The sequence below is a fragment of the Amblyomma americanum genome, chromosome 7, assembly GCF_052857255.1.
Source record: "Amblyomma americanum isolate KBUSLIRL-KWMA chromosome 7, ASM5285725v1, whole genome shotgun sequence".
Classification (NCBI taxonomy): domain Eukaryota; kingdom Metazoa; phylum Arthropoda; class Arachnida; order Ixodida; family Ixodidae; genus Amblyomma; species Amblyomma americanum.
This window is the reverse complement of record NC_135503.1, coordinates 108,515,212-108,542,601: the sequence shown is the minus strand read 5'-3', so window position 1 is coordinate 108,542,601 and position 27,390 is coordinate 108,515,212. Positions and strand designations below refer to the sequence as shown.

The following is a 27,390-nucleotide window of genomic DNA, read 5'->3' as shown; positions in this document are numbered from 1 at the left end:
CAATGCTCGGACGTCCAGTATATGCGCTCCTTAAGTCCTGTGCTGAATAGGATATCTTGTACCGGTACGTTTGCCGGAACCACTCGGAATACATGTCGCTGAACCAGTTGGTGTCCTTAAAGGCCATAATCGCCCGCTTAGCATCGACCTGTCATTTTTTGCTTTTTGTAGATGACTCTCGTGGAAACGAAAGCTGGTGCAGGCTGTGAAGACTATGAAAAAAGAAAAATAATGCGCGGGAATTGTTTCACTCTCACTGCACCCCTTAACTGCACCGGTAGGTAAAAGATTAAGAGGTTAAAACCGGGGAGAGAAACACCTGGCGCCGTGTGCCGTGTGCGCTGGCTTCACTTCGGGCTATGCTTCCCGGCGACGTTTTTGCCTGAAGCGACCCTCGTTTAAATTTTCACACCTAGAGTGCATTAGAAGCCTCGGCGATGGCTCAGCGGTTATGGTGCTGGGCTGCGGACCCCAAAGATGGGGGTTCGATCCCGGCTGCGCCGGTCACATTTTTATGGAGGCGAATCGCTGGAGGCCCGCGTGCTGTATGAGGCCAGTGTTCGCTCATGAACCCCAGGTGGCCGAAATTATCCGGAGACCTCCTCTACTTCGTCCCCATAGTCTCGCTCGCTTTAAGGCAATAACCTCATCCTACTGAAAACCGATAGAAACTTCAACAACTCGACCATACCCTCCTAATATACGAGTTTTGTTCCGCAAAGATACCCCAGCAATGTTTTAGTTTTGTTCCCCAAAGATACCTTAGTACTGTTGGATCTTGTTCCCCAAAGATATCCTAGCAATGCTGGAGTTTTGCTCCCCAAAGATACCCAAGTGATATTCGAGTCTTGTTCCCCAAAGATATCAAAGTAATGTTCGAGTTTTGTTCCCTAAAGATACCCTAGTAATGTTCGGGACCACCACTACGTCGTTCCTTATTGACTGAGCCGCTCGAGGCGTTAAAACCGATAAACAACAATAGAGTACAATATAAAATCATTCCAAGTGAGTCTGTGCTTTTTTTCTTCTTTGTTCGACTTACTATCGCGTAGGTGCACTGTTCCGGATGCTACACGACTCCCTCGCATTCTCCTCTCCTAGGAAGAAAGAATAAATCGAAAAGGGAGTCAGTTGTGATGTATACGAGGTGATTAATTCTTCAAATGCGCCCGCGAAGTAAGATAACTGAAGTGCGAATATTCCTTTTACACAGGTCCATATGAACTTGCAATTATAAATGGAAAGGAGATCGCCAGCAATTTTCTCGTAAAAAGTGGGAAAAATATCAATTAAATGCTTTACGTGTGACAGTTACCCCTCTCAGTTCTTGAAAACCACTCATTGTTCCAGAATTTTGCCTAATATGGCTTCTTATTAGGCACAGAAAACTGAAGAGAGCGCTTATGCGCGCCCCCTCTGTGACCGGAATCCGTGCCATCGGCTCTTCCGTTCAAAGTAGTGGAAGGTACTCCGTCGGGAAAATATCTCTCGTTTCCCTCCAGCAAGCCTGCTAAAGCCAGTGAGCCTCTCGCACCTTGGACCTGTGTCATCGCCCAGGGGAGCTATGGCGGCGACCAGCGATCATCCGGGGAACAAAGTACCGTGCCCCATAAACCCCGAGAAGAGCGGCGAGTTCAGCGGGCAAGCGCCAGGGATGCAGTCGCCGCGAATGAGCATGGCCGTGGTCGAGCGCTCGCCCCTGATGTCTCAGGTGGACGAAGCCGAGGACGTCTACTTGCGGGCCTTGGGCGTGGGACCCTACCAGAACGCTTGCCTGCTCTTCGGCGTGCTCGCCTTGTTCACCCAGGTAACCGAAGCATGTGCGCCTTCAGTGACACGACGCAAACGCGTTCCTCCTTGTAGATTCAGCCGAAACAAGAAGAGTTGCAAGCTCAGCTGTAGATGTAGCGCTCTGACGGTGCCCTTTGGGGTGCATGGACGTCTACCGGTAGCACGTGGCTTCAGCTAGGCTGCATTTCAGCATGCGTCGCCCACTTATGGACCAGCTTCACTTTTTTCGTCTTTCCTATGAGCAGTTGCGATCACCATCGAAAGCGCCGTACGTACGCTGAACAAAAGCGGGCATGTCTCGTCGCGGGCTGCCTGAAAGTTTTCGCGGGTCGCAACCCTGAACAGCAGCATTCACATTCGGCACCGATCTGTCGACCTTTTATTACTGTTCTGCGTGCGCCGTGCATCTACGTTGCATTTATATCACTTTTCTGTGAAACAGGTTAGCGCTAAAAAAGACGAACTCAAGGCGAGAGAAGGACGACACGACATAGATGAACACTACTAACAATAATTGTTAGTAGCTCTCATCTGTGTCATGTCGTCGTTCTGCCGCCTTGTGTTCGTCTTTTTTAGCGCTAGCCTGTTTTAAAGAAATGTTTAACCAACTAGCCCAGCATCAAGTTTTACTAAATGATGTCACGTTGCTTGACGACACCAGTCAATTTAAATCTCCGTTCGGGAGCTCGTTGTCTTCAAACACGAAAATACACCGCAACGATCAAGCTCATCTTATGCCTCACGCTGTCCAGCTCATTCTTTGATGTCGGTGGCATCTGCAAGGTCCACCCGTTAACGAAGGTGATCATTTAAATTCCATGGTCTGTGCCTAATGCAAGCGCGTGCATGTTGCAAGCAGCGCAATAGGGGTGGTGACAAAAAGTGAATCCTGCACGTTAAAGATTCCGCTCGCAAATTATTAAAAGCTGCGCGCATAAAGACCCTTTCTCTCCGCTTTTGGTACCATGGCCCTGCGACGACTTCGCCGGTGATAGCAGGCTATCACTGTGGTGGATTGACAAACCTAAAACGGAAAAGGCGGCCCTGTAATTGCGGAGAGGACGCATTCTGTGATACAGGCTATCTCCGACCAGTCGTTATCGCCATGTTGTCGATGCAGTCAGAAGCACACCAATGGACCTCTCTATAGACAGACATGCTTAGGACTGCGCAACGTAGCAAATTTTCTTCTCAAAAAATGCTTTCTTTCCTTCACTGCCATCCAGATTTTCTTACAAAACATGCAAACAAGGGGCGGAATGAACCTAGCGATGGACGACTGGTACGGGCAGCAGCAACACAGTCTATTTATAATAGCTCTTCAAAAAATTGGCGGTGGTTTAGCTCTCGTTAAACCTGGAGTGGCGCGATAGCTCGAGTTGGCCGAGTGGAACTTGGTCACGTGACCAACTATGTGACGAACCACGTGATCAGCCACGGCTCCGTGCCGCCAGCAGCTGCTACGCACCACGTGACCAACCATGTGACAGCGTGGCGGCGCAGCCACGCCGAAGGCTCGAAATGCTACCGTAATGTAGCTATCGCTGCAAAAGAATTTCACTTTCGCGGAAGCTCAGTTGCGGCGTTGAACGGCGCAGGAGCTGCACCGCTTTCTCCCCGAGGTGACGGAGCAGACGACCGTGTTCCGGTGCAGGGGCGCCAATGAGACCCTCCACGAAAACCCGTGCCTGGAACCCGGCGGCAATGCCAGCTGTGCCTCCTTCGAGTTCGATGTGGCCGACAGGAGCACCTCTATTGTCACCGAGGTGGGCGTCCGAACCGCATGTGCGGGCAGATTATTCATTCCCAGCAAGTCTGGACAAAGGCATTTTTAATCGTGAAACCATTTATGAACGTAATATTTAATATAATGTAAGATTTCACTATAACAATGAATATATCCGCAGATCACCCGATGGCAGTCTCGTATTTTTTTCTTCACGTTTTTGCTATCCTCAAAAGCGTTCCCCATTGGCTTTCAATGGCAGTCTTAACTGTTCAATGCGACCCATGGATACACTTTAATAGAAATATTTTGCTACATATCAGAATAATGGAAAAATATCTTAGATATTTTCATAAGAGTGTCTTCCAATTTTCAAATTTCAAAATTTTTGCCCGAGAAAGCTGGACTTGATTTTCTCTCTCACTCAGCTGCAAAGGTTTTGTCCACACCAAAGAGCTTCCCTGTAGCGATCTAACTTTAGAGCATTGAAAGCAAATAGCCAAGCAACTTTGGACGTTCACGCGGTATTTTTGTTACTGTGCTCAGCATTTAACGTCCCCTCAGTTGATGTCTGTCACTGTCTCAATCTTGTACAGCCCAATGTCGCGAATTCGCGACATCGCGTTTGCACGCTATGTACTGATTTCTATATAGATGAAGCTTTCATACACAGATCGTTGTGAGCTTGCTTTCATTAGGCAGCCCCTTCCAATCAGTGTGTTTGGAGCTCTTATCACCAAGTTATATGAAGTTAAAAGTTATGGGGCACTAAATTAAATTACGTATTGATAATGTCTATCAGTTGTGCCAAAGGCTTAGATTATCTGCATGTCATTGTTTGCCTCGGTTTCACGGCCGAACTGTATTTACCGAAATTTCAATAAATGAAGTGAAATCAAAATTAATGTCTGAAGTCCATGGTCGGCCTGCTTGTCCTCCTTCATCATTACTACTCATCTCAAGCGCTGAGCCTGTGCAGCCACCGTTAATCCACCTGCAGCGACATACTTCCGTAGTCGCTCTCTATACTTGTCGAGATTTTCCATTGCGGTAGACACGCGTGGAGTTCCCGGGTTCGAACCCGACCGCGGCGGCAGCGTTTTTATGGAGGAAAAACGCTAAGGCACCCGTGTGCTGTGCGATGTCGGTGCACGTTAAAGATCCCTAGGTGGTCGAAATTATTCCGGAGTCCTCCACTACGGCACCTCTCTCTTCCTTTCTTCTTTCACTCCCTCCTTTATCCATTCCCTTACGGCGCAGTTCAGGTGTCCGAATATATATTACAAATACTGCGCCGTTTCCTTTCCCCAAGAACCAATTATTATTATTATTAGACACACGTGGCGTTCCCAAGCAGCACAGGTAATTGGTCTAATATTAGAAATAGATTGTTTCATTCTGGTCCTTTGTTGCGCCCTAGCCTTTGCGAATAAATTTCCATTATTAGGCCGATGAGCTGTGCTGCTATGGTCGTTCTTGCTCCATTCAAACCTGATATGAGGAGCTGTCTAGTAGACGCGTTTGCACACAACCAAGCACACCGGTGAGCTGAAGTCGAAACCCGCCACCACTCTCAGCCATGCCACGTGATTACCTCACCTGCCATCTGCCAGCTGACCGTGCACCTGCTTCACACCTGCCAACTCGAGCATGTCAGGTAGTCTCATGAGATCACAGACGGCATCGACCAATCAGCGAATTTGCGACAAACGACGCAGGATGCAGCCAGACGTCGCGGTTTGTTTTTTCTCTGATGAGGTTTTTAATGTTATCGCCTTAAAAAGTACACGAATGATGGACTGCCAGCCAACGTCCAACAATAACTCGTCTCACAGGACCCCTTTGCTATTACCCGTCTCAGTTTCTGACAGATCGTACGGGGAATCACGACGAGATTAGCACGGTAAAAAACAGTTCATGGTCTCTGGACTTTCGAGCTGGTTTGACACATTCTTCGTGGTATTTCTCACAACTTTGAATAGATATTTAAAATTTACTAAATGCTAATACTTCCGAAAATGGCGACATACGGATTTCTCAAACTTCAGCGCCGCTAAAAAGTTTTTCTCGTTGGATTTGGAATGTGGGTACACTGGTGAGCATAATATGCAGCTGTAACAGTTTTTTTCCTTCATTCCGTTACAATTTTGCAAGACAGTTTTGAAGGGTAATTGAGGACAACGTCACCGAATATTTGATTGGAGGAAAAACAATTCAGTTACAGTTCCCGGTTATGCTGGTGCTCATCCGACACTAAAAGACGAGTTATTGAGTAAGATGGATTTAAAACTTTTTGCGCCGCTCAATTCGCTCAACTTATGACGTCAAGACCGAAAACAACTCAGCTGTTTAGAAGTTAACGTTGCTGCAGCCTAGACTCAGGGACACGCGCTAGAAAACCTCTCTTACGCACTCTGCAAACTTTTTTACCTTTCCTAGCGGATAAAGGCTGTTTCAGTCAGGTAAGTGTCTTTGAAATTGATGCAGAGAAACTGCCATTTCTTCTCAGTGCCCGTTAAATAGAGACGCCCAAATTAGTCCCTGAGATGCCGCTGTATTTCTGTGTATGCCCTGGGCGTTAAAAAAATTTATTCCGTTTAAGACAGCGCATAGCAACATTTTCTAATATATGCATTTATTTGCAACATCTGAAATATCTAAGTGTCACGTGCTATGTACGACGTGCTTCAAGAGCGATTCAAGAAATGACTCGAACGCCCAGCGCCTCGTTGCTGAGAAACGACTGCTCCTGAATGGGGCATACTATCCGGACGGCGTGGCGGTGCTTTCTCGTGTCCAGTAGGGTATAGCATGTATTCCACGTCAATGCCAAGACGTTTAATGTTTTGCCGTGCTCGCCTGGTCTGACAAACTGTTAGCTTTGTAGCCGGCTTCGGAGGCTGTCCGGCAACTCCATTACTTCCGCATCCCAATTTTGGTGCGAAATCAGCACTCCGCCAGATCTAACAGGCTTTCCAAGTTTGTGTGAAGCTTCAGGTTTATAATGACCTTGAACAAACCTAGTTTAGAAATAACCCATGTAGAAACAATATATATATATATTGCCGCGACTGGATTTCGAGCCCTCGGCGGCGCGAACACATTAGCTTCGCTGGCCACTGCACGAGAGTGCTATGCTATCGCTGCAGCCGGTCAGGCCTCGTGTTAAACGGCAGCACACTCTCGTGCTGTGCACGGCGCATCATCGTCTTCATAGACTAATAATACTATCGAACTAATATGTTTGCCAGACGTGCCGACGACCCAGCAAAGTAAAAGCATGGGCCGATCAGACTGAACACGTGCTTTCGCACGTCTATACTTTAACTCCGTTAAAACCCTACCACTCTTCTGCGAGAATTGTGAATATAGAGGAAAAAGCAATAAGAGAACCGAATCTATGCGGCAACTCGTAGAGTTCACGTGCACTTCTGCGCAACACACGGCAAAGCGATGGTATCTTTAGCTTCCTTGGGTTTATTTTAGTGTTATTTTGCAGGCCACTTCGAAAAGCAAGGAAGAAAACAAAATTAGGAATACAAAGTCACAGCACAGTGAAGATCATAGCAAAAATCATAGTGACACAGTGAAAGCACATTGGCAAGGTCATTCAATGTTTAAAACACTACCACTTTTTTTGCGAAAAATGTGAATATAGAGAAAAAAAAGCAATAAGAAAAAGAACTGCATTTATGTGGCAGCACGTAGAAATCACGTTCACCCCTAGACAGCACAAGACGAAGCGGTGATATCGTTAGTTTCCTTGGGTTTATTTTATTGTTATTTTTCTCCGTTTTATAGCGCTAGATATGTTGGCCAATGCTTCCAATAGTTCCTCGTCGTCGTCGATGTCGTCATCCAGTGCGCATGCCCCGTCCTCACCCGGTGTGTGGATGCACCAGCGTAATAAGATTCAGAGGAACTAAACAGGTGCAGTAAAGATACATATGTACCAAGCTGCCGGCAAAGCGGCGCGGCCCCCCTAGCCTGGTCTCCAACCTCTGGCAAAGGCCGCCATTGGCAACCGTATTCTGACCGAAGGTCCTAACCAGAACCATTATGCAGAGTACGCTTTGCTTCAGCGGCGTATACGCTGAGTCATTCATGGCTACTGCTGCCACACGCGTTCTGTCATTGGCAGTGGCAATCAGGCTAGTCGACATCATTGTTTTAATCCTTTTCCAAACGAACTAGCGCTGGTCACTTGTACTCTGAGCGCAAGGGGATGAAATTTTTCTTTAAATTTTTCTCTTGTTTTTGACATGCTGTAACGCCCATGCGAGACACCTGCTGCTACTTCCGTAGCAATGTTCTTATGTCTCAGCCTTCTTCATCCGAACACCTCAGCACGCATTTCTTGCCTATGCTGCGTGCAGTGGGAGTTGGTGTGCCGTCGTGATTGGCTCCTCGATGCTGCGTCGAGCGCCTACACCATTGGTTCTATCGTGGGCATCATCATGGCAGCTCCGCTGTGTGATAGGTGAGGTGCAGCTTACTGTGAAGTGCCTGTAGTAAAACTCGTTTTGCCTGACATGCACAGTGAGTTCTTCCTTGGCACTGAAACTCTTAGGACACAACAGTTTTCCTTTGTGTGAAGGTGGCGTCCGCGGTGAGCATGAACAACCTTAGTGACCGGAACAGCCTTGGTTACTGGCTGGAAGCTGAGCTTCCGGCCGCTCCCGGGTGACGATGATTAAGTCCCGCGGATCAAAAAAGAGATGAACACACCCTGTCATGATTCCCTGCTGTTAACTCTTCAGGCGCTATGAAATTGTGGGAAGGGGCAATTTTCAGATGCTTTATAATTTAAGGAGCATTCCAGGAATCCTACCGAATTTCTACCGAATGCTCCTATATCTACGTTGAAACTTGAAAATGCTTCCACGGTGTCAATTATGCCTTAATTTTTCACTCATTCTTGTGTCTTGAAGCCGCCTCTAAGCAAATCAGCGCTTTTAGACACTCTAATTCAGTCATCCTTGCTCAGCAATAAAATGAATGCACACAGTCAGTAAATCTGTGTCAGCACTACCGTAGAGCACAGCCTGGTTTGGAAGAGGTATCTAGCATTTTTTTCTCTATAAAATGTTTTTCTTTTAACAATGTATTAGCGCCAGTTGTCAGCGAAACATTTTTAATCCGCTTCATGGCCACCGGGAGATGAGCTAAACGCCTTGAAGTGGCCGCATGATTACAATGCGCGGCTTGTGTTCGTCGATAGCCCCTCCCCGGTCTGCATGGTGCCGACGACCCCAGTATATGTCAAGACCTGCTAAAAGATCCGATCATATGAGACCCCACATTAGGCAGCAAAGTGGTTTTTCTGTAAAAGGTGTATAAAGAGAACAAAAAAGCAATAAGTGGCGACGTTTCCAGCAGCGCATGCTTGTGTGAGCTATATAACGTTGTGTGTTTTTTCCAATAAACTTCCGTAAGAAAATACGCTGAAATCATTAGGCATAGCGCTACGTGGGACAAGTAATTTCGAGTAGTATTCGGTTTTCTTCATTCCCTTTCTCAGGCGGGCTGATGAGGAAGTAACTATTACTCTCCGTCCGGAATCCTTTCCTCACTGAATAGCTTGCTCTCCATGATAATGGGCAACAAATTTTGAATAATGCTGGAAAAATAAAAACAACAAAACGCATATATATATATATATATATATATATATATATATATATATATATATATATGGAGTGGCCATTTTTGTCAAAGCTGTTAATTTATTCGCTTTTATTTCTATGTTTTTCTTCATTCTTCATTAATGACCTTGTTCAAGTAATTAGCCCATCAGTGCATATTAGATTGTTCGCAGACGATTGTATATTATTCAAAGAAATTACTAATAGGGATAACCAGAATGTTTTGAACAATGTTGTGAACAATGTTTTGAAATGATGCGACCAATGGGGCATGGTTCTCAATGCTGACAGAAGTGTGTATCTTCCGATAACAAGAAAAAACATACCACATAGTTACACATACAAATTAATTTCGTCCCCTCTTGAACAGGTATGTAACTACAAATACTTAGGCATAACTATAACTAGCAAATTAACGTGGAACTTGCATATCAATAACATTTGCTCTTCCGCATTTCGCAAATTGTGCTGCTTAAGACATACTGAAGAACGCGTCTCCTAACATCAAGCTACTTTGTTATTCTTCTATAATCAGACCAAAACTCGAATACGCATGCGTAGTGTGGGACCCGTATATTAAATCTAACATAGACAATTTGGAACGAATACAGAGAAAGGCTGTTAGATTCATCTTTAATATATATGCAAAGACTGACTCCCCCACCACTTTGATGGAAATTAACCAAATTGAACGACTTGAACTCCGAAAAAAAAAGTTCAGGTTAGAATTTCTTGCGCTTTTATTAGAGAACAAATTTGGTCTGGACCCCTCATTATACTTAAAGCCGTTATCTGCCAGACAAACTCGACATTATCACCCTAGTTTTCTAACACCTATATTCGCCAAAACAGACACCTACAAGTTTTCATTTTTCCCACGAACTATAATAGATTGGAATCAAATAAACCAACCATTGCCCCATGAGGTCTAACCAATTAGTGCTATTTCTGTCTATTTTCCAGTGTTATTTCTTTCTTATTTCGGTCACTTGTACGCCCACCCTGCTTGGACTTAGTGTCCGCAGTATTTCATAAATAAATAAATAAAATAAAAAATTTGTTGCCTAGTTTTCCTCCTTATAACTTTATTTTTGCCTCGTCCGCTTCCTTCCTTTTCCCCTGGGAGACAAGTCTGCCAAGACGGCCCACGTAGCTGAGATGAGATTGAAACCCCCAATTTATAGAATAGCACTGGCTGGAGAGCCGGGTCATCATTATAGATTTATCGCTAGAGATCAAGAGTAGTGCCTGTCTGCGTGCAGGTTGGGCCGTCGCTACTCTCTGCTCATCAGCCTACTGACATTAGCCGCAGTGGGCCTGGCGCTACCCACCATCTCGTCGCCGGCCGCATACATCGCCCTGCGCTTCTCCGTCGCCCTATGCGTCACGCCTGTCGCCCTCGTCTCGTACGTCCTCGGTGAGAGAATTCACATCGCGCCCTCTTACTGTGGTGTCAGTAAACTTGTCACAGCATAGTCATACAAAACATTTACGCCACCACGGAGCGTCCAAATGAAATCGTTCTCATTTTGGTCATCTTAAGGATGCGTGCCATTCCTCATTCGAAAGACCGGAAAACGGACGTCAGCGGCTTGTGATGGAGTTTAAACGATATGGTTTTGTAAAAGGGCGCCTTCTATCGGCAATGTGGCAAAATTATACGTCGCATAACCACCGCGGACCTGGAGTAGAAAGTTGGTGCGTAGTAGAAAGTTGTGGCGCCATTTGATTCATATTACGATCTGCTCATTTGAGCTCCATAGCATGAATAACTTTTTTTTGCGTTTCCGACTTTTTGCCTGTAATCGGTAACGCCACATGTGTATTTTCATTCTTCATTGAAAACTTTAATGAACCAAAAAGGTTGCGTTGTCACCGCCGTGGATGCGGTGTTGGGTCCAGGCTTCAGGCGATGGTCGCGGCTTCGTGCCTGCAGGCGACCTCCAGTGCCCAATCCTCCACCAGCCTCTGAACTTCAGGTTCCGAGCTGGTTACCGCATTCTCCCACTGTTCTTTGTTGCTAATATGCCATTCTGGCCTAGGCTTAAGCCTGGTGGCGTCCAATCCAAGGTGGCGTCGCCCCACATGTGTAGAAATTCAACTGTTTTAAGCTCCTGAAACAGACAATCTCGTTCCATACAAACAAAACACACATCGATAGACCCACCAACTGCACGAGGATGAGGGAGCCACATCGCTGACCAGTTTTGGCGAGTTGACCGTTTCGTATTATCACGGGTGTGGGTAGCAAGGTCTAGCGAGCCAAGGCCTGCTTGAGCTATCCAAGGTAGCGGGTGTAACCTGGTGCAAAACTGTCTTTTCTCCGTTAGCGAGCCTTACCCGCTTGAGATGAAACGTGTTACTCTGCACTGCTTGATCGCACTGACTTACTCGCAATACACGGTGCGTTAAGGGACAGCTCATAATCATTAATGACGTAGGTTCGCGCCAGGATGAAGGCACCTCTCATATCCGTCCAATTGACCTTGTCCTGGGCTATCCGCCGCCACCCTATCCCTCAGACTTCCGAATCTCATTCGCTTTCCTGGTCTCCTGAGACTACCTTCTACCGTTTTCCTTTTCATGAAATCGCCCTGGTTAACCTAACAAACTATCGGCTATCATCTCTTCAGATAATGTGTCCTGCCAATGTTCATTTCTTCACATTCATTCCTGAGGGGCAGCTAACTGTTAGAAACACCGATAAAAACACCGTTAAGCGAACTTCGCTGCAACTATAAAACGAGGACTGTTAGCTCTCTGAGTTCGAAGAATGGAAAAATCTTGAGGACGCGCGGACGCGCTGTGCGCTCTCTTACCATTTTGGCTCAAAGCTTCCAGCAAACAATTCTCGAAACCCTATGTTACTAGTATAGTTTTCACGTGCGCCACAAGGCCTAAGGTGTGCATTCTCTTCAGAATCATAATGAGAGTTGTTTTGCTTTGGTGCGTGGCTGTGTACTTCAAGTTTAAAAATAGAAGAGACCCCAGAACTCAGAACACGAGTTGCGTGACGGTTCTGCAAACTAAACAAATTCAGTACTTCAGATATTATTGTTTAAGATACAAAGTTAGTACAGAGAAGTGTACGCAAGCTTTAAGGACAATAAACAAAATAGGACAATGAACACAACATGGTATGGCTTTTTTTGGGCTAGGAGCTGAAGAGTTCGAAGTGCTTGTTTTCACAATGAAACAAAGCACCTGTCGTAAAAATGTGTGTTAACTTATTGTACGCCTTTATGCAAAAGACGATAAAGGAAACGATCCGCAATTTGTTGTAATCAGTATGGCGGGTAAAATTAGTACTATGCTAATGTTCATTTGCCTTGTTCGTTCGGCTGATCGGTTCCTTTGGAATGCTTTATGCATCGAGGCAATTCGAGTGACGTGTTGTGTCGTTCTCCGTGCGCGCAGTGTCAGAGATGGTGACCGCTCGCGACCTGGCCGTGTACTGTATGGCTATGCAGCTGGGATACAGCGTAGGCAGCCTGGCGCTAGGGTGGCTGTACCGCGCCAAAACCGGCTGGAGACTCGTCACGCTCACCGCCATGGCGCCCGTCGCACTGCTAATCTTCCAGTTCGGGTATGAGCCCTCTTCACGGCGTCTACTTCCAGATTCACTGAATTGTCCTGTGAATAAATCGCGCATTCCCCACTGCCGTGCTGGACCGTAGGGCGCAGAAGTTGAGAGTGTTACGCTCCGAGCGAAAATGCTGCTCTTGGCTAATAAAATAAAAACGAGGCTGGTGGGAGTGGCAGCAACAACAACCGTATGATGGGAATCGTAGCGCAGACGCACGTCAGTATCCGCTAAAATGCATCTACAAGCATACTACCAAAACACCCTGTTGCAGTTTCGCTGCACCGCCACCCACAAAGCAAAAGTATTGGCAACAAAAACACGCCTGCACAAAAGCGTCTTATCCATTTAGTTGCGTGAAGGTCAGTCACCTTCCTCTGAAAAACATCCAAGCTGTGGGAAACAGCCGAACTCATGAATTCAGGTCCCTCCGTTGTGGCAGCTTGGGCGACATTTCCGGCCCTCATCTGGTCTAGCTGCTTAAGTGGTGAGCACATCTTGCGCCACAGTCGACCGGTGGACGGGCCGCCCTCTTGCAATAGGGTCACATGATGCAAGTACACTTTGCCGCACCCGTACGATGGTAAATTCGCACGGCATGTTTGTTTGTTTGAAAGCTTTATTTCAGCAGATTGCATCTGCGGGGGTTCCCGAGGCAAAAGCCGTCTATGTGGCGCCTGACATGTCCGCTCAACCCTGGAGCAAAGCGGGAATTATAAGGGGGGGAGAGGAGGAGGGGGGAGTTGCATGCAGTTTAATAGATAGACGCAGTCTAAGAGATAGAAAGCCGCAGTCATCGCTCACAAGCTTTCCAGGCACCATAGGTTCACTTGAGTCTGGAATGTCTGAGCAGAAGGTATCACATATGCACTGTTCGCTCTGCTCACTTCTCATAAGGTCCTCCCATTACTGCGAGTACGCTGCAAACACTAACAAATAACTTTTTCTCTACGTAAAATTCGTCAGAAGTGCAGCACTGAATGCAATTAGCGTTTGTGATCGTATGCCATAGCGTGCAATACCATAAGACACAATGCAATACCATACCATTTTATGCAATACTGCCCCTCACCTTTCCATGCAATACCATGCCGTACCGTACCATACTTTACCATACCATACCATACCGCACCGTGCCATACCATATCATGCATGCCGTAGGATATGATACCATACCACACCATACCGTACTATTCCGTACCGTACCATACCATATAATACCATACATATCATGCATGCCATAGCATACCATACCATATCATGCATGCCATATCATACCATACCGTGCAACACCACATAGCCCATGTGGCACTTAGGAACGTTAAACCCCACAATTACATCATATTTCCATGCCATTCATATCATATACTTAGTAGCCCCCGCGGTGGATGAGTGGTTATGACGCTCGGCTGATGGCCTGAAAGACGCGGGTCCCATCCCGGCCGCGTCGGTCGAATTTCAGTGAAAGCGAAATTCTAGAGGCCCGTGTACTGTGCGATGGCAGTGCACGTTAAAGAACCCCAGGTGGTCGAAATTTCCGGAGCCCTTCACTACGGCGTCTCTCATCGCATGAGTCGCTCTGAAACGTTAAACCCCCATAAACCAAACCATATCATACTTTCTGATGAGCAATATCTCTGGCCACACTTCGCCTTTGGCAGATTTCTCACCTTTTTTGCCGTCTTTAAGGTTATACAAGCCGTGACGGCACGGTGTCTTCGCAGCTTCACAACGGAGTCCCCTCGCTGGCTACTGCGAGTGCGGGAGTACAACCGGGCTCAGCGGGTTTTGCTAGCCGCCGCGCGCAAGAACGGCCTCAATCCCATCACGGCGCTGAACCTCTGGACCAGGACACGCGCCAAGCTCGAAAGCCTGGTGAGATCGTTCGAAGCCAGTCGTTTCGCAATTTAAGCACCGCGTACGGGTCTGCAGCATTCCAAACTTGCCAGCGGTCAACACAGAGGAGATAATTTGAAATCGCGTATATAGAAAGAACCTTAGGTATCATATATTTTTTCGTCTCAAGTGCTAAAAAAGAGTATTGCAACTCAATCGAAACACAAAGCGGCACCGTTCATATGGACATATTATTTCATACCCTCGTCGATATCAGCATTAGTTGTGGTATTTCTATGTTTGTATTTTTTCACGCGCATATATTATGCCTGGATGTCGCTTGGAACAACCTACACGCATCGCAGTTGTACTGTGCAATAGTTGGAAATATTAAGGCGAAAGCTTTAATGGCGCATAGTCGCGCGTCCGGTGAAACCCCGTCTTCCATAAATAACGCGTCAACTAATCCGGATAGCAGTTCACAAATGGTAGCATCAGACAGAGAGGACAAAATGTAACCCCCACGCCAAGTTTGATGACTGTAGAGAGATTAGTTAATTAATTGTAGCCAATTGTAGCGATAAAAACAAAGAAAACAACCAAATGCGTCGATATATCGCGGCCGTCAATATAGCGACGGGAGAGGGTGACGTCACACCCGAAGTCGTCATGGTAACGGCGCGCCACCAGCAGAGAAGTCAGAAGCCAGAGAAGAAGAAGAAGAAGAAGAAGAAGAAGAAGAAGAAGAAGAAGAAGAAGGAGAAGAAGAAGGAGAAGAAGAAGAAGAAGAAAAAGAAGAAGAAGAAGAAGAAGAAAAGCCGACCGCAAGCGCCAATTGCACTGACTTCAAATTTAGTCAAATTAATAGAAAGAATAGTGCACAGTCGCCTCACAAAGCATGTTCATGACATCAACGGTCTCAGCTCAGCCCAGATTGGCTTTCGTCGTGGATGCTCTATATGGTCCGCGCATGTGGATCTAGAGAGCAGAATCCGGCTCTCGCTACGCAGAAGAGAAGTTTCAGCTTTGGTCACTCTTGATGTAGCAAAGGCCTATGACAGTGTAGAGCATACTATTTTACTTAACAGACTTGCTCAGTTACATCCTCCAACCTAAATTTATGCGTGGATATCTGGATTTCTGAAGGACAGATTCTTTTACTGCGCCGAGGGAATCCTATGTTCAAATAAATATTATCAATCAAGAGGTGTGCCGCAAGGATCGGTGCTATCCCCTCTGCTTTTTAATATTTTGGTCAGTGGCATCCCCATTCGTCCTGATATAACAGTTTTTGTGTATGCATATGACACAGCTTTTTTCGCCTCGGCCAGGGATATCCACTCCCTTTACCACATTCTGCTGGGATATTTGGATGCTCTTGGAGTATGGTTGCAGAGTATTAATTTATCCCTGAATGTAGACAAATGCGGAGTTTTGGTATTTCCTCCAGACAGGCCTTTGCACATTTCATTAGTCCATCGCTCTCTCCAGATTCCACAAGTGGAATCCGTAAAATATCATGGTGTTACTTATCACCCAGCATTAGATTGGAGCCTTCATATAAAGAACAATGCGTTTAAAGGAGAACGCGCTCTAGGACGGCTGACAAGAATCGCCAATAAAAAGTTTGGGATGCGCCGCGACACGTTATTGTTACAATACAAAGCTTACGTAAGACCTATACTTGAATTTGATTGCATTCTGTTCTCTGGTAGCGCAAGCTACAAGATTCAACCCTTGATCTTACTGGAAAGGCGCGCTCTCCGCCTCTGCCTTGGTCTCCCAAAATCAGTTTCAAACGCCCTGCTTTAGCTAAATACTCACGGTGCGAACTTTCCTCAGGTCGATGGACCCTGTGACTGATGTCAGTACTCCTATTTTTGTGTCTCAGCCGGCCTTATTCTTTTCTCATCATTGGCCACGGTATCAAATGCCACAAATTATGTTAACGCAGAACCTTTTAACACCGATTGGTGTTGATCTCAGTTCATTGCAGTGGGTTGATGACACGCCGGCAGCAGTGGAATTCCATTTCGACCACATCTTCCCATCTCATGCGAAACACATGCCAGCAAACATTTTAAACGGTATTCTCTCGGATCACATAGAGAAATACCCCCATCATACGGTGCTTGCTACCCATGCCTCCGTCAACTGGCAAAAAGGTGCAGTTGGCATCTTTTCGCAGGATTTGGCATGGAGCTATTCTGTCCGCATCCCAGATTATATTCCTATATTCTTTGCGGAATTTTCGGCTCTTGGAATGGCCCTTCACAAAATTCCATGCTATGTGTCTCATGTTATTATTCTCGCTGATTGTCAGTGTTAGTCTCCCTTGACACTTCACAAGAAGATTTTTTGAGCCGTATCCTGCGATTTTTTGTCCCATGCACTTTGAAGGTGGTCCGTTTTGTCTGGGTCCCTGGCAATGCAGGTATTCATTCAAATGAGGTGGCTGATTACTTAGCAAGGTCGGCTCTTGACGGCTCAGTGACACATCCCGTCTTGAATTTCAGCCTGCTGGCGATTTCCAGGTTTCAGCGGTTCCTACATATATCAGCCAGGTTACGAGATCCCTCACTAAATACCACTGACTATCAGTACTTAGCATATGATTGGAACGTCCGTTCGTGTAAATCCAGGCTGATTGAGGTAACGATGACGCGGTTGCGGTGCAGGATTCCAAGTTTGAATTTATATCGATGCAGGTGTGGGTTGACACCGACGAACCTATGTGACTCATGTGGGAAAGTTGAATCTTTAGACCATTTTCTCCTCTACTGCCCAAGGTTCGCACTTCAGAGAAAGATTTACCTGGAGGTCCCTCTCTCCAGCTTAGGGCTCCCTTTATCTTTGCCAGTATTATTATCGCTTGGTGCGAACGCCAAGGGATTTGCATTGAATTCTATTTGTGGGTTTCTCCACGATTACATAATTGCAACTGGTAGGTTGATGTGCTAATTCTTTTAAAGTTATACGAGCTCTTCTTTTTTCACCAAAATGCTGTCTGTTATTTAACTGTGAATATTGTTCTCTTGTTTTTATTCATTGATTTTTCAAAATTCACGATTGGTGACACATTTTAGTCATCATCTTCCATGGAAACTTCTTTGTTTATTCAACTACACCTTGGCCAATCCCCCCGCGTGGGTATGTGCCATATACCTGGGGTGAAGAAGAAGAAGAAGAAGAAGAAGAAGAAGAAGAAGAAGAAGAAGAAGAAGAAGCGCCAACAACGTTGTCTAGATCGAAAGTGTGGCAAGGTAAAAAGCCTTCGGGAGTGACACTGGTATGGGAACCTGGGACGCTAGAATCGCAGTCGGCAAAGCCAAAGGCTTTGGCCTTGCCACACTTTAGATTGGTAAAGTGCTCCCATAACTTTTTGTCGAGTTTGGTATCAGTTTCTAATGATTGGCAGAGTTGTTCCTAAACAACACTCGGAGGCAGCAGCAGTTTGGTGCTGAATGCAAGTTTGTGTTGAATTCGAGCGAAAAAATATCACTTAAGACGAGATAAAATAAATGTCACCGACGCTCTTTCGTGTGCGCCTTTTTGCTTGCTCCTCTGACGTCTTCGCTGCTCAATTGCAGCTTTCATATACCGGGTTATTCTTTTATCCTTTACAGATTTTATTTTAGAAACTGCGAGAGATAGGTCGGTGCATCCTCTACAAGTGGACTGTATAAAGATTTGAACAGTATGTATGTAATAGAGGTCAAGAAGTAGGCAATTATTTAACAAAATTACAACATTGTAATTTTATATTTTAATACTGAAAGTTCTACTTCTAAATTACAGGCCGCCAATATAGAAAGTGTAACCAGATTTTTGAATTTTCTTAATCGGCAATGCGGTTAGAAATACCAAAGTAAAAAAATAACGCTTTTTTCTAGCATCGAGTATTCAGAAAATTGTGTCGCTGTGCTGGGTATTGTGCTGGGTAAAAGACGTCTGTTTTTTTTTAATTAAAGAATATGATCGACACAGGTTAAAAATATGAAATGAAAATAAGCGAACTCAATACGCTTTCAAATGCGCATCTTAAGTGTTCGGTATTTCTAACCACGCTGCTGATTAAGGAAATTTAATAACATGGCTTACCTTTGACGCTCACTGCATTCAATTTTCCAATATAGCCTTGGCTACTAAAATAAAATAATGCTGACTGGTTAATTTTAATTAATTGATCGTCTAGTTATTGATCCATATCATGTGCATAATGTCCGCCTTGCACTGCAATCCATCTGCACAGACTGCAGCCTGTATATATGTATATGTGATTATATGTCAACAGCAAGGGACGCTTTGAGCAGCAACGCCTGCACAGCCCAAACGGATCCCGCAGCAACCTAGCAAAACTTCTGGATTCCACAGGAAATCGTTTAGATATCGAAGAATACAAAACAGCCCAACAAAATTCGCAGAAGTGCACAGGCTGCCAGGAGCCGACCAATGAACATTAGACCATCAAAAGCGAGTGAGGAAAGTGCATATTTTTTTTCCCATCTTTCACCTATAGAGTACTATATAGCTCCAAGAAACCTGAAAAATGGTAAGCCACAACAGTGACTCCTTCTCGCAGCTTTCTTTATCACGCTGTTAGATTATTTAATGACACATTCCATGCATATCTTGTGAGGAAAGAAAAACAATACTTGGCCTTGGAATTAACAGCCTTTGTTACGAGGCCAGCCTTGCAGGCGTGAATACAACTCCGATTACTTATTTTCTCCAGCGTAAACAGATCACAATAATAGCTCCATTAGCAGCGGCGAGAAAGCAAATATTTTCGACGTTAAAAGAGCCGGGAACATGTTGCCTCTTCCAAGGTGTCTCTAGTGAACAAATGACCCAACACTATGGCCGAACAACAGGGCCGAAATTGGCCGAAACTTTGTCTTCAGAAAGCGGAAGCTTTATTCTTGTCGCGCTACTTTTCACAAGTGTTCTACTTAACCGTGTATTAACCGGAAATGTGTTGGCGGTGGTGGATCCGAAACTAAGGATTTCCGGCATAAGTTCGCGACCAGCCCAAATTTTTACGCATCTGATTCCATTCGTTTCACTCGGAGTGTTAGGGATAAGCGAGGGACATGGTACGTCTTTGGAAGCATTCAATCCCTGTAAATGAGAGGCTGCCTAAAAGCGACGCCTTATAATATTCATAGACCAGACCCCTTCTGTGATCATAATTAAACGAACAATCTTGTTTTTTTTTTTTAAGCGATGTTTATTGCCTCAGGGCATAATGGTTATGAAATGAGGGATGCGGAGGATACTTATATAAATGAAAAAAGGTTCGCTGATCTAATGAAATCAACCAGTGAAAGATGATGTGGTTCCTGTGTCCAAGTGATATAGGAATCCGGATTGTTCGGTGAGAGATGGTTTTGAGATATGCAGCGTACGTTGGAGCTCCTAGCTTTCTGATATAGCCATACCTAAAGCCCATTTTTACCTTTGTGCTCAACTACCGAAAATTGCTTATGTACCGAATATAAAGCCCACCTTTATAAAGAACTATTTCAAAGGAAAGTAAACAGCACAAATGCAATACTTGACACGAAACATGAGCTCAGACTACACAGGTACTGCGTACCTCATAATGATATGAACCAACACGTTCAGCGATTTGCGCTAAGGAACTTTTTTTTACTGACGGCTGTAAACAACCTGAAGATTTTCATGCACCGGCACAAACTTCCTTGAAAAAAACTATAGTGGAATCCTTAAAAATGGCCTCAAGATATCAAGTCCTGTCCGTGGCACTAATTATAACAGTAGTACTTTTGGTTGGCGGCAGAAAACTGCGCATTCATCTCTGTCTACAAGATTCATCGGACAAAACCGGCGCCCAAAATTCGCGCTCAAAAATTGAGTCGACGCCTCTGTCAACGGCGCATCTGCCCATATGCCTACAATAAGGCCTATGAAGCCCAAGTTTTATATCCATTTTTGTCCAGAGGACTGACCGTCCGGACATTTTCTTTTAATTTCAGGACGACGGGGACAGGACAATCATGTCCCGACCGTTGTACTGGCTTCTATGGGCAACCTGGCGCTGGACCACGCTCATCTTACTCACCACCTGGTGAGGTTAATTCATTGCTGCATACACAGAACAGTGAAGAAAAATGTGGTTTTCGGTACGAAAAGATAAAAGCCTCTGGAGAAAACCCACACGCACTTAGCCTGTTAGTGGTTGAGCCTTTCGCATAAAACTCGGGGAACAGCAGCCAACGAGGTTAGAAAAAAGAAAATTTCACACTACATCCAAATTTTAAACAACATAAAATATCAAATGTGTTGCAGGGACGATAAATTCATGTGTAGAGAAACACAGACATCAGCAAAAAAAATTTAACTGGCAAAAGCCGACTTATTTGAAATAAGCACAGCAAGAGAGATGTTTAATGATTGGAAGGGAAGAGAGGTAGGCGGGAAAGATCAGTATCTGGACTGTTTCTCTGCAGTAGGGAATAGAAAGAGGAGAAGAGGTTTTTGTGGTTTTGGGGGGTTTAACATCCCAAATAGAATCAGGCTATGAGGCACGCCGCAGTGAAGGGCTCCGGAAATTTCGGCCACATGGGGTTCATTGACGTGCACTGACATCACTCAGCACACGGGACTATAGAATTTCGCCCCCATTGAAATTCGACCACCGAGGCCGGGATAGAACCTGCGTCTTTCGGGTCAGCAGCCGAGCGCCATAACCTCTGAGCCACTATGGTGGCAAGGAAGAGGAGAAGAAAGAGTGTCGTTATGGGTTCTGATGTGGAGAGTAGAGAAATGCAACCATGCACAAGCGCCATTGATAGCATCAGTATCGCGATTCGAGGCCCGTCGTTTATAAAAAACAGCTCAGAAGTAGCATCTACCCAAAGTGACCTGTTTCTTTAATTCAATTAAATGGAGCGCCTAGGTGACTGGTATTTTTCACTGACTGCAGGTTCACGAATGGGTTTGTGTACTACTCGGTGGTGATTTCGTATATAAGAGTGACCAACATCATATTCAACTTCGACGTGCGTGGGGCCTGGGGTCCTCCAACGCTCGTGTTGGCCTACTTGCTTGTCGAGACGCTGGGTCGCCGGAGCTCAGTGGCCCTGGCACTGTCAGCGACGGGACTCATGGCCATTCTGGTCAGCTTCCTGGCACGTGAGTTGAAACATTCACAAAGCGTACGCTGTGTCTCCTAGTTGGCTAAACTCAGCTAAATGGGAGATGCATGTCTGAGCACAAAGCTTTTCACGGCTTTGAGTGACATTTTGCGGAAGCCAGCTTCTGCAGAGAAATAGATGCCGTAGTGGAGGGCTCCCAAATTTTTCCGGAGCCCTCCACTGCGGGTTCTCTTTCTCTCTTCTTTAACTCCCACCTTCCTGCCTTCTCTTACCGCGCGGTTCGGGTGTCGACGGAGATATGTGAGACACTTACTGCTCCATTTCTTTTCTTCAAAAACTAGTAAAAAAAAAGGAAGGGTACCGAACCTCGCCGTCCTCTTCCTGCCTCCACCGTGCGTCCGCTACCCATGCATGCTAAGAGAGCGGAGCGTGAAAGCGCTGTGATTTGCCCTTTCTGCGTCTACCCACGTGTACTTTTGCTCGCTCGCCCGGGAATGGGTTTCTGTCGTCTTTTGCGGAAGATGTTCCATAAACAGCTGCCGCTGCGAAGAAACAAACTGCGTCTCCTCGTTTCCAGCTGATGGTCGGCATCTCTGCGCGCGGTCTACGTACAGGCGTGGACATAAGTAAACAATGCATGCTTTGCCTCGTAGCACCTTACATATGTGGGATAAGTGAACTTTTGAAATACATAGGCATGCTGGTAATTATCGTTGGTGCGGTTTTTCGTGGACACATAGTATTAGTTCTTTACGCATGAAAAGTGTGCGAAATTATTTAATCTCCGGAAAGTATAGTTTAAATTTGTGTCACTGGATACGAAGGACACTTGGAACCGATTAGAAGGATCTTCTCACGACAACCGCTAAAAGACCACACGCGTCTAGGATGGAACGAGCGAAGTCGTTTCGTTCGGAGCTAGCGCACTTGACACCGTACCCGTGCGTAGCGTCGACATTGGCATCGCGAGTGGAAATATGAAAGTAATTAAGAATGTTGTTGTTTTTAAACACATGTTCTGCCTTGCTGCAGTAAAGTATCCTGTAAGCACATAACAACGAGCGCGTCCAAAAGAAAACAATGAACCTCTTAATTTTACTTGTCTAGGTGCGATACATGATTCACCATTATGTTGGCCCGTAATCTCTTAGTACATTAGTACGCGCTTTTTTGTAAATAAAATTAGAACGGCAGAATCCTCATTCTGACCAAAAATATTGATTTTGGAAAGGTCGTCACCCGTACAAACCATTTCGATTCGCGTATCTGTATTACATACAGCCATGAATCACTGTTCCAAGAGAAAAGCGAATTTGAGACATCTGATAAAACCGCCTCGGTGACTCTTTAGGAAGGGAAGTGAATTAACTCACGCTTAGGAATTGTCTGAAGTTCTCCCTCGGGCAGTACACTTCAGAAATAGAATGGTGCTTCGCAACATGCAGGCTAAGCTTTCGATAGCTGATTTGCACGCCTTCACCGCAGCACATCTTCCAAGATTACACAGCTGCATACTCCTCAGTCTTAAATAGTTCTTATTTTTTAATCAAAAGCTTCAAGTTATGCGCCAATCGAAGTCTGGTGTAACGTGCACGGCACTTTTGAAAGCTTAGCAGGTTACCAAGTCTTGTGCTATACACCACGTAGCCCGCCTAGACTTCTTACGCTTTCAAGGAGCCGGCAAATAGATTCTCTTCCCCATGCACGAATTTGAAGCTTTACACAATGCTACAGGTCGCACGGATTCCAGTAGTTCACCCAGTGGCCTGCGAAATATCGCTTACGACGGTACGCATGGATAGTTCTAACATAAAAAGGGAACAGATTATCTCTTCCAATTAGTGATTACTCCGTTAATATTTATGGATAAGAAGCTTTCTCCGCTTTTATAGAAGTTTTCCACTGGCCGAACAATGACCATGACACGTTTTAAACTTCAGTGTCGAAGTAACAATATTCGCTCTCATGCGCAACCCGAATGTTTTCTTTCTTAATTGAGCTACACGTCCCAGTTGACTTTGGGCTCGGTGCACGACTCACTATCATTCACCAAAGAAATTGAAAATCGATTGCGCAGACCTTCCGGACCTGATGACGGTGCTGTCCCTGGTGGGCCTGTCGTCGATCACCGTGGCCTCCGCGCAGCTTCCCCTCCTCACCCTCGAGCAATACCCGACGCCGCTGCGAGCGCCCAGCATCAGCTGCGGACTGCTGGCGGGACAGCTGGGTGCGCTTGCCGCACCCTTCGTGAGGAAGCAGGTTCGTTGCGCCTTGCTGGCCAAGTGCGCTAATTAAGGTACTATGCGATGAACACTTTTATGGATTCTCTCGCTATTTCCCTTCCTCTGGCATAAGAACTTTCAGTTATAGGCCATTTGTCTCAATGGACACCATTACGATCGCAGGCAAAGGTACGGGTGCGGGTATGGTACTGGTATCGGTATCCGTACATAGGTGCGCGTACCCATGGGTAGGGATATGAGTATCCGCACAGGTCCGGGCACGGACACACCGGAGCCAATGGTGCCCATTCCGCATGAACACGGAAGCAACACTCCTATCTCGCCCACCCTATAAAGCCCGTAAATGCCCCCTGATCCAAGCAGTTGTTGTGGCCCTAAAAGCTTGGGAGGACACTTAATGCACCTTAAGATTGGAATACAATTGCATCACAACTCCCCATTGTTGCTGCTTTGGGGTTTGTGTCATTTTTTATGCTCTTCGGGGTTGCTCCTGAGACACTCGTCGGCGCTCAACAGGTCCACTTCAATCACAAAGCTTAATAAGCAGATGCGATTGGATTGGTTGAGTGCTGATCTTCTCTTTATTGCTCTTTTTGCTTTCTATTTCTGCGTTCTTCCGTGGGCAGATTGGGATGACGTCTCCAGGTCTTGCGACCTCTCTCTGCCTATAATTATTTTAATTCCTACCTACCATAGTAAGCAGCTTGCTCACAATCCGGTGGGCCTGCTGCCACCTACCACGGTGGCAGGTTGCGATGCATCATAAGGCCACGTGACCTCTTTCGGCCAATCAGCGAACTGCGTAACACAAGCCGCCATTTTTGCGAATGCTGTCGCATTAAAATCCGCTGCGCACAATCTATAACTGATACTTAAGTTCAATAGCTGAGCTTTAGGCGTTTTGGTCATTGCTGGTAGATTTTGTACAAGGAAGAGCGCGTATGCATGAAATCTGATGTTGACTGTAGACACTCTAGGCGCAAAAGCATTGTAGGCGTTATTTTATACGCTGCTGAATTTTGTTGCCAGCTGATCATGGAAAGACAAAAAATTCATATAAGCAACCTCATAATTACTGGCGAAGAAATCGAAACCTTCTTTGAATTATATCTATGGTTACAATTAACAGTGTCATTTTTAATACATTTGGGATCTAAACTAAACCATTGCTCCGATTAAATTGATGGTTCGAAATATTCTTAAACGAGATACTACCGTGCAAAATTTGCAAGCTCTCCTCGCATATTATGCCAGACCCTTCATTTATGTACCGCAAAGCTTTTGCTGACAGCTGTGTTTCACAGTCTATGAGCCTTTCATGTGCGGAGGGATATTGGGCACAAGCGCCCTTTGCAACTCCGCAGGCCATGCTCACTGGTGGAGAGTACGGGCCTCTGTTCGTGCTGGGAGTGACGAGTCTCACGTGCGGCTGGCTTCTCCTGGCGCTACCGGAGACAAAGTTCGAGGGCCTTGCAGCCCACGAGCGGTAAGATATACCAGATATCCCAAGCATCTAGCTGTCAACTGAATTGTCAGTTGATCAACTTGCCTCAGAGCCGCCATTTCTTCAATCGAAAATATAATGCAACAACGTTGAACAGCATCAAAAAAGGAGGATCGGGCCTCGCATGGACCGCGAGTGCTTCAGCGTCACTTAATGTGTGCGGTCGACATTGGTCAAAATCACGTAATGGAATTGGGAGCCAAGACCAGTATGTCATTTTGGATCCCATGTCATGGCTTTCTTCTTTATTTTCTTTTCTTTTGTCTATTATTCTCTTCTGCTACTGAGCCTAGAAGACTTATGCCTCTATATGCCTGTGTCTAAAGCAACAAGAAAACGTGGGTGCAAAATATTTTACTGGACAAAGTCTCGAAATTTTGTTGTTACCATATTCGCGGTTTATTCTCAAATTGCATGACACCCATTTTTAAACGATGATATTTTTGTTGTTAAGTCTGTTTAAACCTGCACCTAGCTTATGAAATACCTCCAGAAATTGTGGGTCGTAAAGATGATAAAATGGTGTCATGTGGTTGGTTCCAACCGTGTGCGGTATATCCATTCAGCTACTCAAATTGAAAATGATGTACGGAACAAATAAATTCAACTCAAGTAATTCTTCCGAAGTCCTGTAGCCTCTAGGCAAATTACTTATCGCGGCAAACTGCCTCAACCAAAGCCTAGACTGTGAAAAGAGCACGAGAGCGTTCTAAACGCTAATACAGTGGAGGAAACAGATTTAACTGATTAAGGCCAATAAGTACGGCTGATGCCTTAGCAGTCTGGTTGGATACGACCTGAAAAGGAAGGGGCGACTAATCCGTAAGGAATGATCTCGCACCTGCCAGCAACCAGTGATGTCACGCTAGCCGCGTCTAGAGGATTAACTGCGACACCATCGCAATTTGTTGACACTGTGAACTGCAGGGCCGCATTTCAATTGCGCTTGCCGCTTCGGTCTTGAATTGTATTTGACAACAGTTCCTTGTTGCACAAACGACTGCATGAGATGATGATACGGCTTGAATCTGTGCTTATTTAGCCGCATATACTATAGCACCGCAAACGCATCAATGCGTTTTTTTTCTTTTTACTTCTTATATCTTCGTTTACTTAAATATTCCATTTTCCGATGCAGCGGAGACCTCTCCGGACTGACGGTCGTGAGCTTGGGCGAATGATCGAGCTCACGTCACTCTGAGTGCCGGGAAGCTCATTGGGGACCGATGCCGCTTCGATGTGCCAGACCTGACGTCGTCTCCAGACGCCACCAGGCGGTATCTTCTATCGCTCAATGAAGCATCACTTCGGACTGGTGACAAGGAAGCCGTCATCAGGAACACTTCGCACATTTATTATTCATTTGGCCATATATTTGTTTATTTATTCATCATATATAACTTTCATTACACCTGTTAATCCACACTTTGTACTGGAAAACCACTTTACTCATAAAAGTGTATCTGCACACGGAGGCGTGTTTTATTCTCTTGTCGATAGCTTTCTCTCATCAATCCAGCCTCGGGAATTTAATTGTTGGTGGAAAATTTAATGACCGGTGTTACAGGCGACCGTGCGCTGCTAGCTGTTACTAGCATTTGGCTGTTTGGTCACGAATACTGCGGAGCTTCCGGAACGGTTTCTTCTGCAGGTGTAAACTTTCCGTAATTGTTATTCGTACGGGTGCGTTCTCATACCAAACAATTTCGGACAAAATATTTTTTCATATATTGGAAGATTTCACTATAATAATATATCCGCACACCTCCCGTCGGCAGGCTTGTATTTTATTTGCCATTAACGTTTTTGATGTCGCCCATTGATTTTCTATGGCAGTGTTTACTGCTCCGTGCGAGCGATGGAAACACTACAAAAGGAAGATTTTGCGACTTATCGTTAATACTTCTATACCAGTACCTCAGAGTTCTAAAATTTTCAGAA

At 45.5% G+C, this 27,390-nt stretch overlaps 1 protein-coding gene across 1 annotated transcript; it reads left to right on the top strand.

Annotated features, from left to right (window-relative positions):
* Positions 1 to 1,934: 1,934 nt before the first annotated feature.
* Positions 1,935 to 26,878, top strand: LOC144097994 (solute carrier family 22 member 13-like). The gene is made up of 11 exons (XM_077630569.1): positions 1,935 to 1,940; positions 3,390 to 3,557; positions 7,894 to 7,997; positions 10,425 to 10,579; positions 12,580 to 12,748; positions 14,470 to 14,620; positions 20,581 to 20,672; positions 21,531 to 21,739; positions 23,780 to 23,961; positions 25,310 to 25,431; positions 26,588 to 26,878. The coding sequence occupies exons 1-11, from the start codon at positions 1,935 to 1,937 to the stop codon at positions 26,628 to 26,630; spliced, it is 1,401 nt and encodes a 466-aa protein (XP_077486695.1). The 3' UTR covers positions 26,631 to 26,878.
* The last annotated feature ends 512 nt before the right edge of the window (positions 26,879 to 27,390 follow it).

Bases quoted from the DNA above. Each gene is read 5' to 3' on its own strand.
- LOC144097994 (XM_077630569.1), top strand. The intron at 3,558-7,893 runs GTGGGCGTCCGA...TGCTGCGTGCAG, and splicing joins GCACCTCTATTGTCACCGAG to TGGGAGTTGGTGTGCCGTCG. The intron at 10,580-12,579 runs GTGAGAGAATTC...CCGTGCGCGCAG, and splicing joins CCTCGTCTCGTACGTCCTCG to TGTCAGAGATGGTGACCGCT.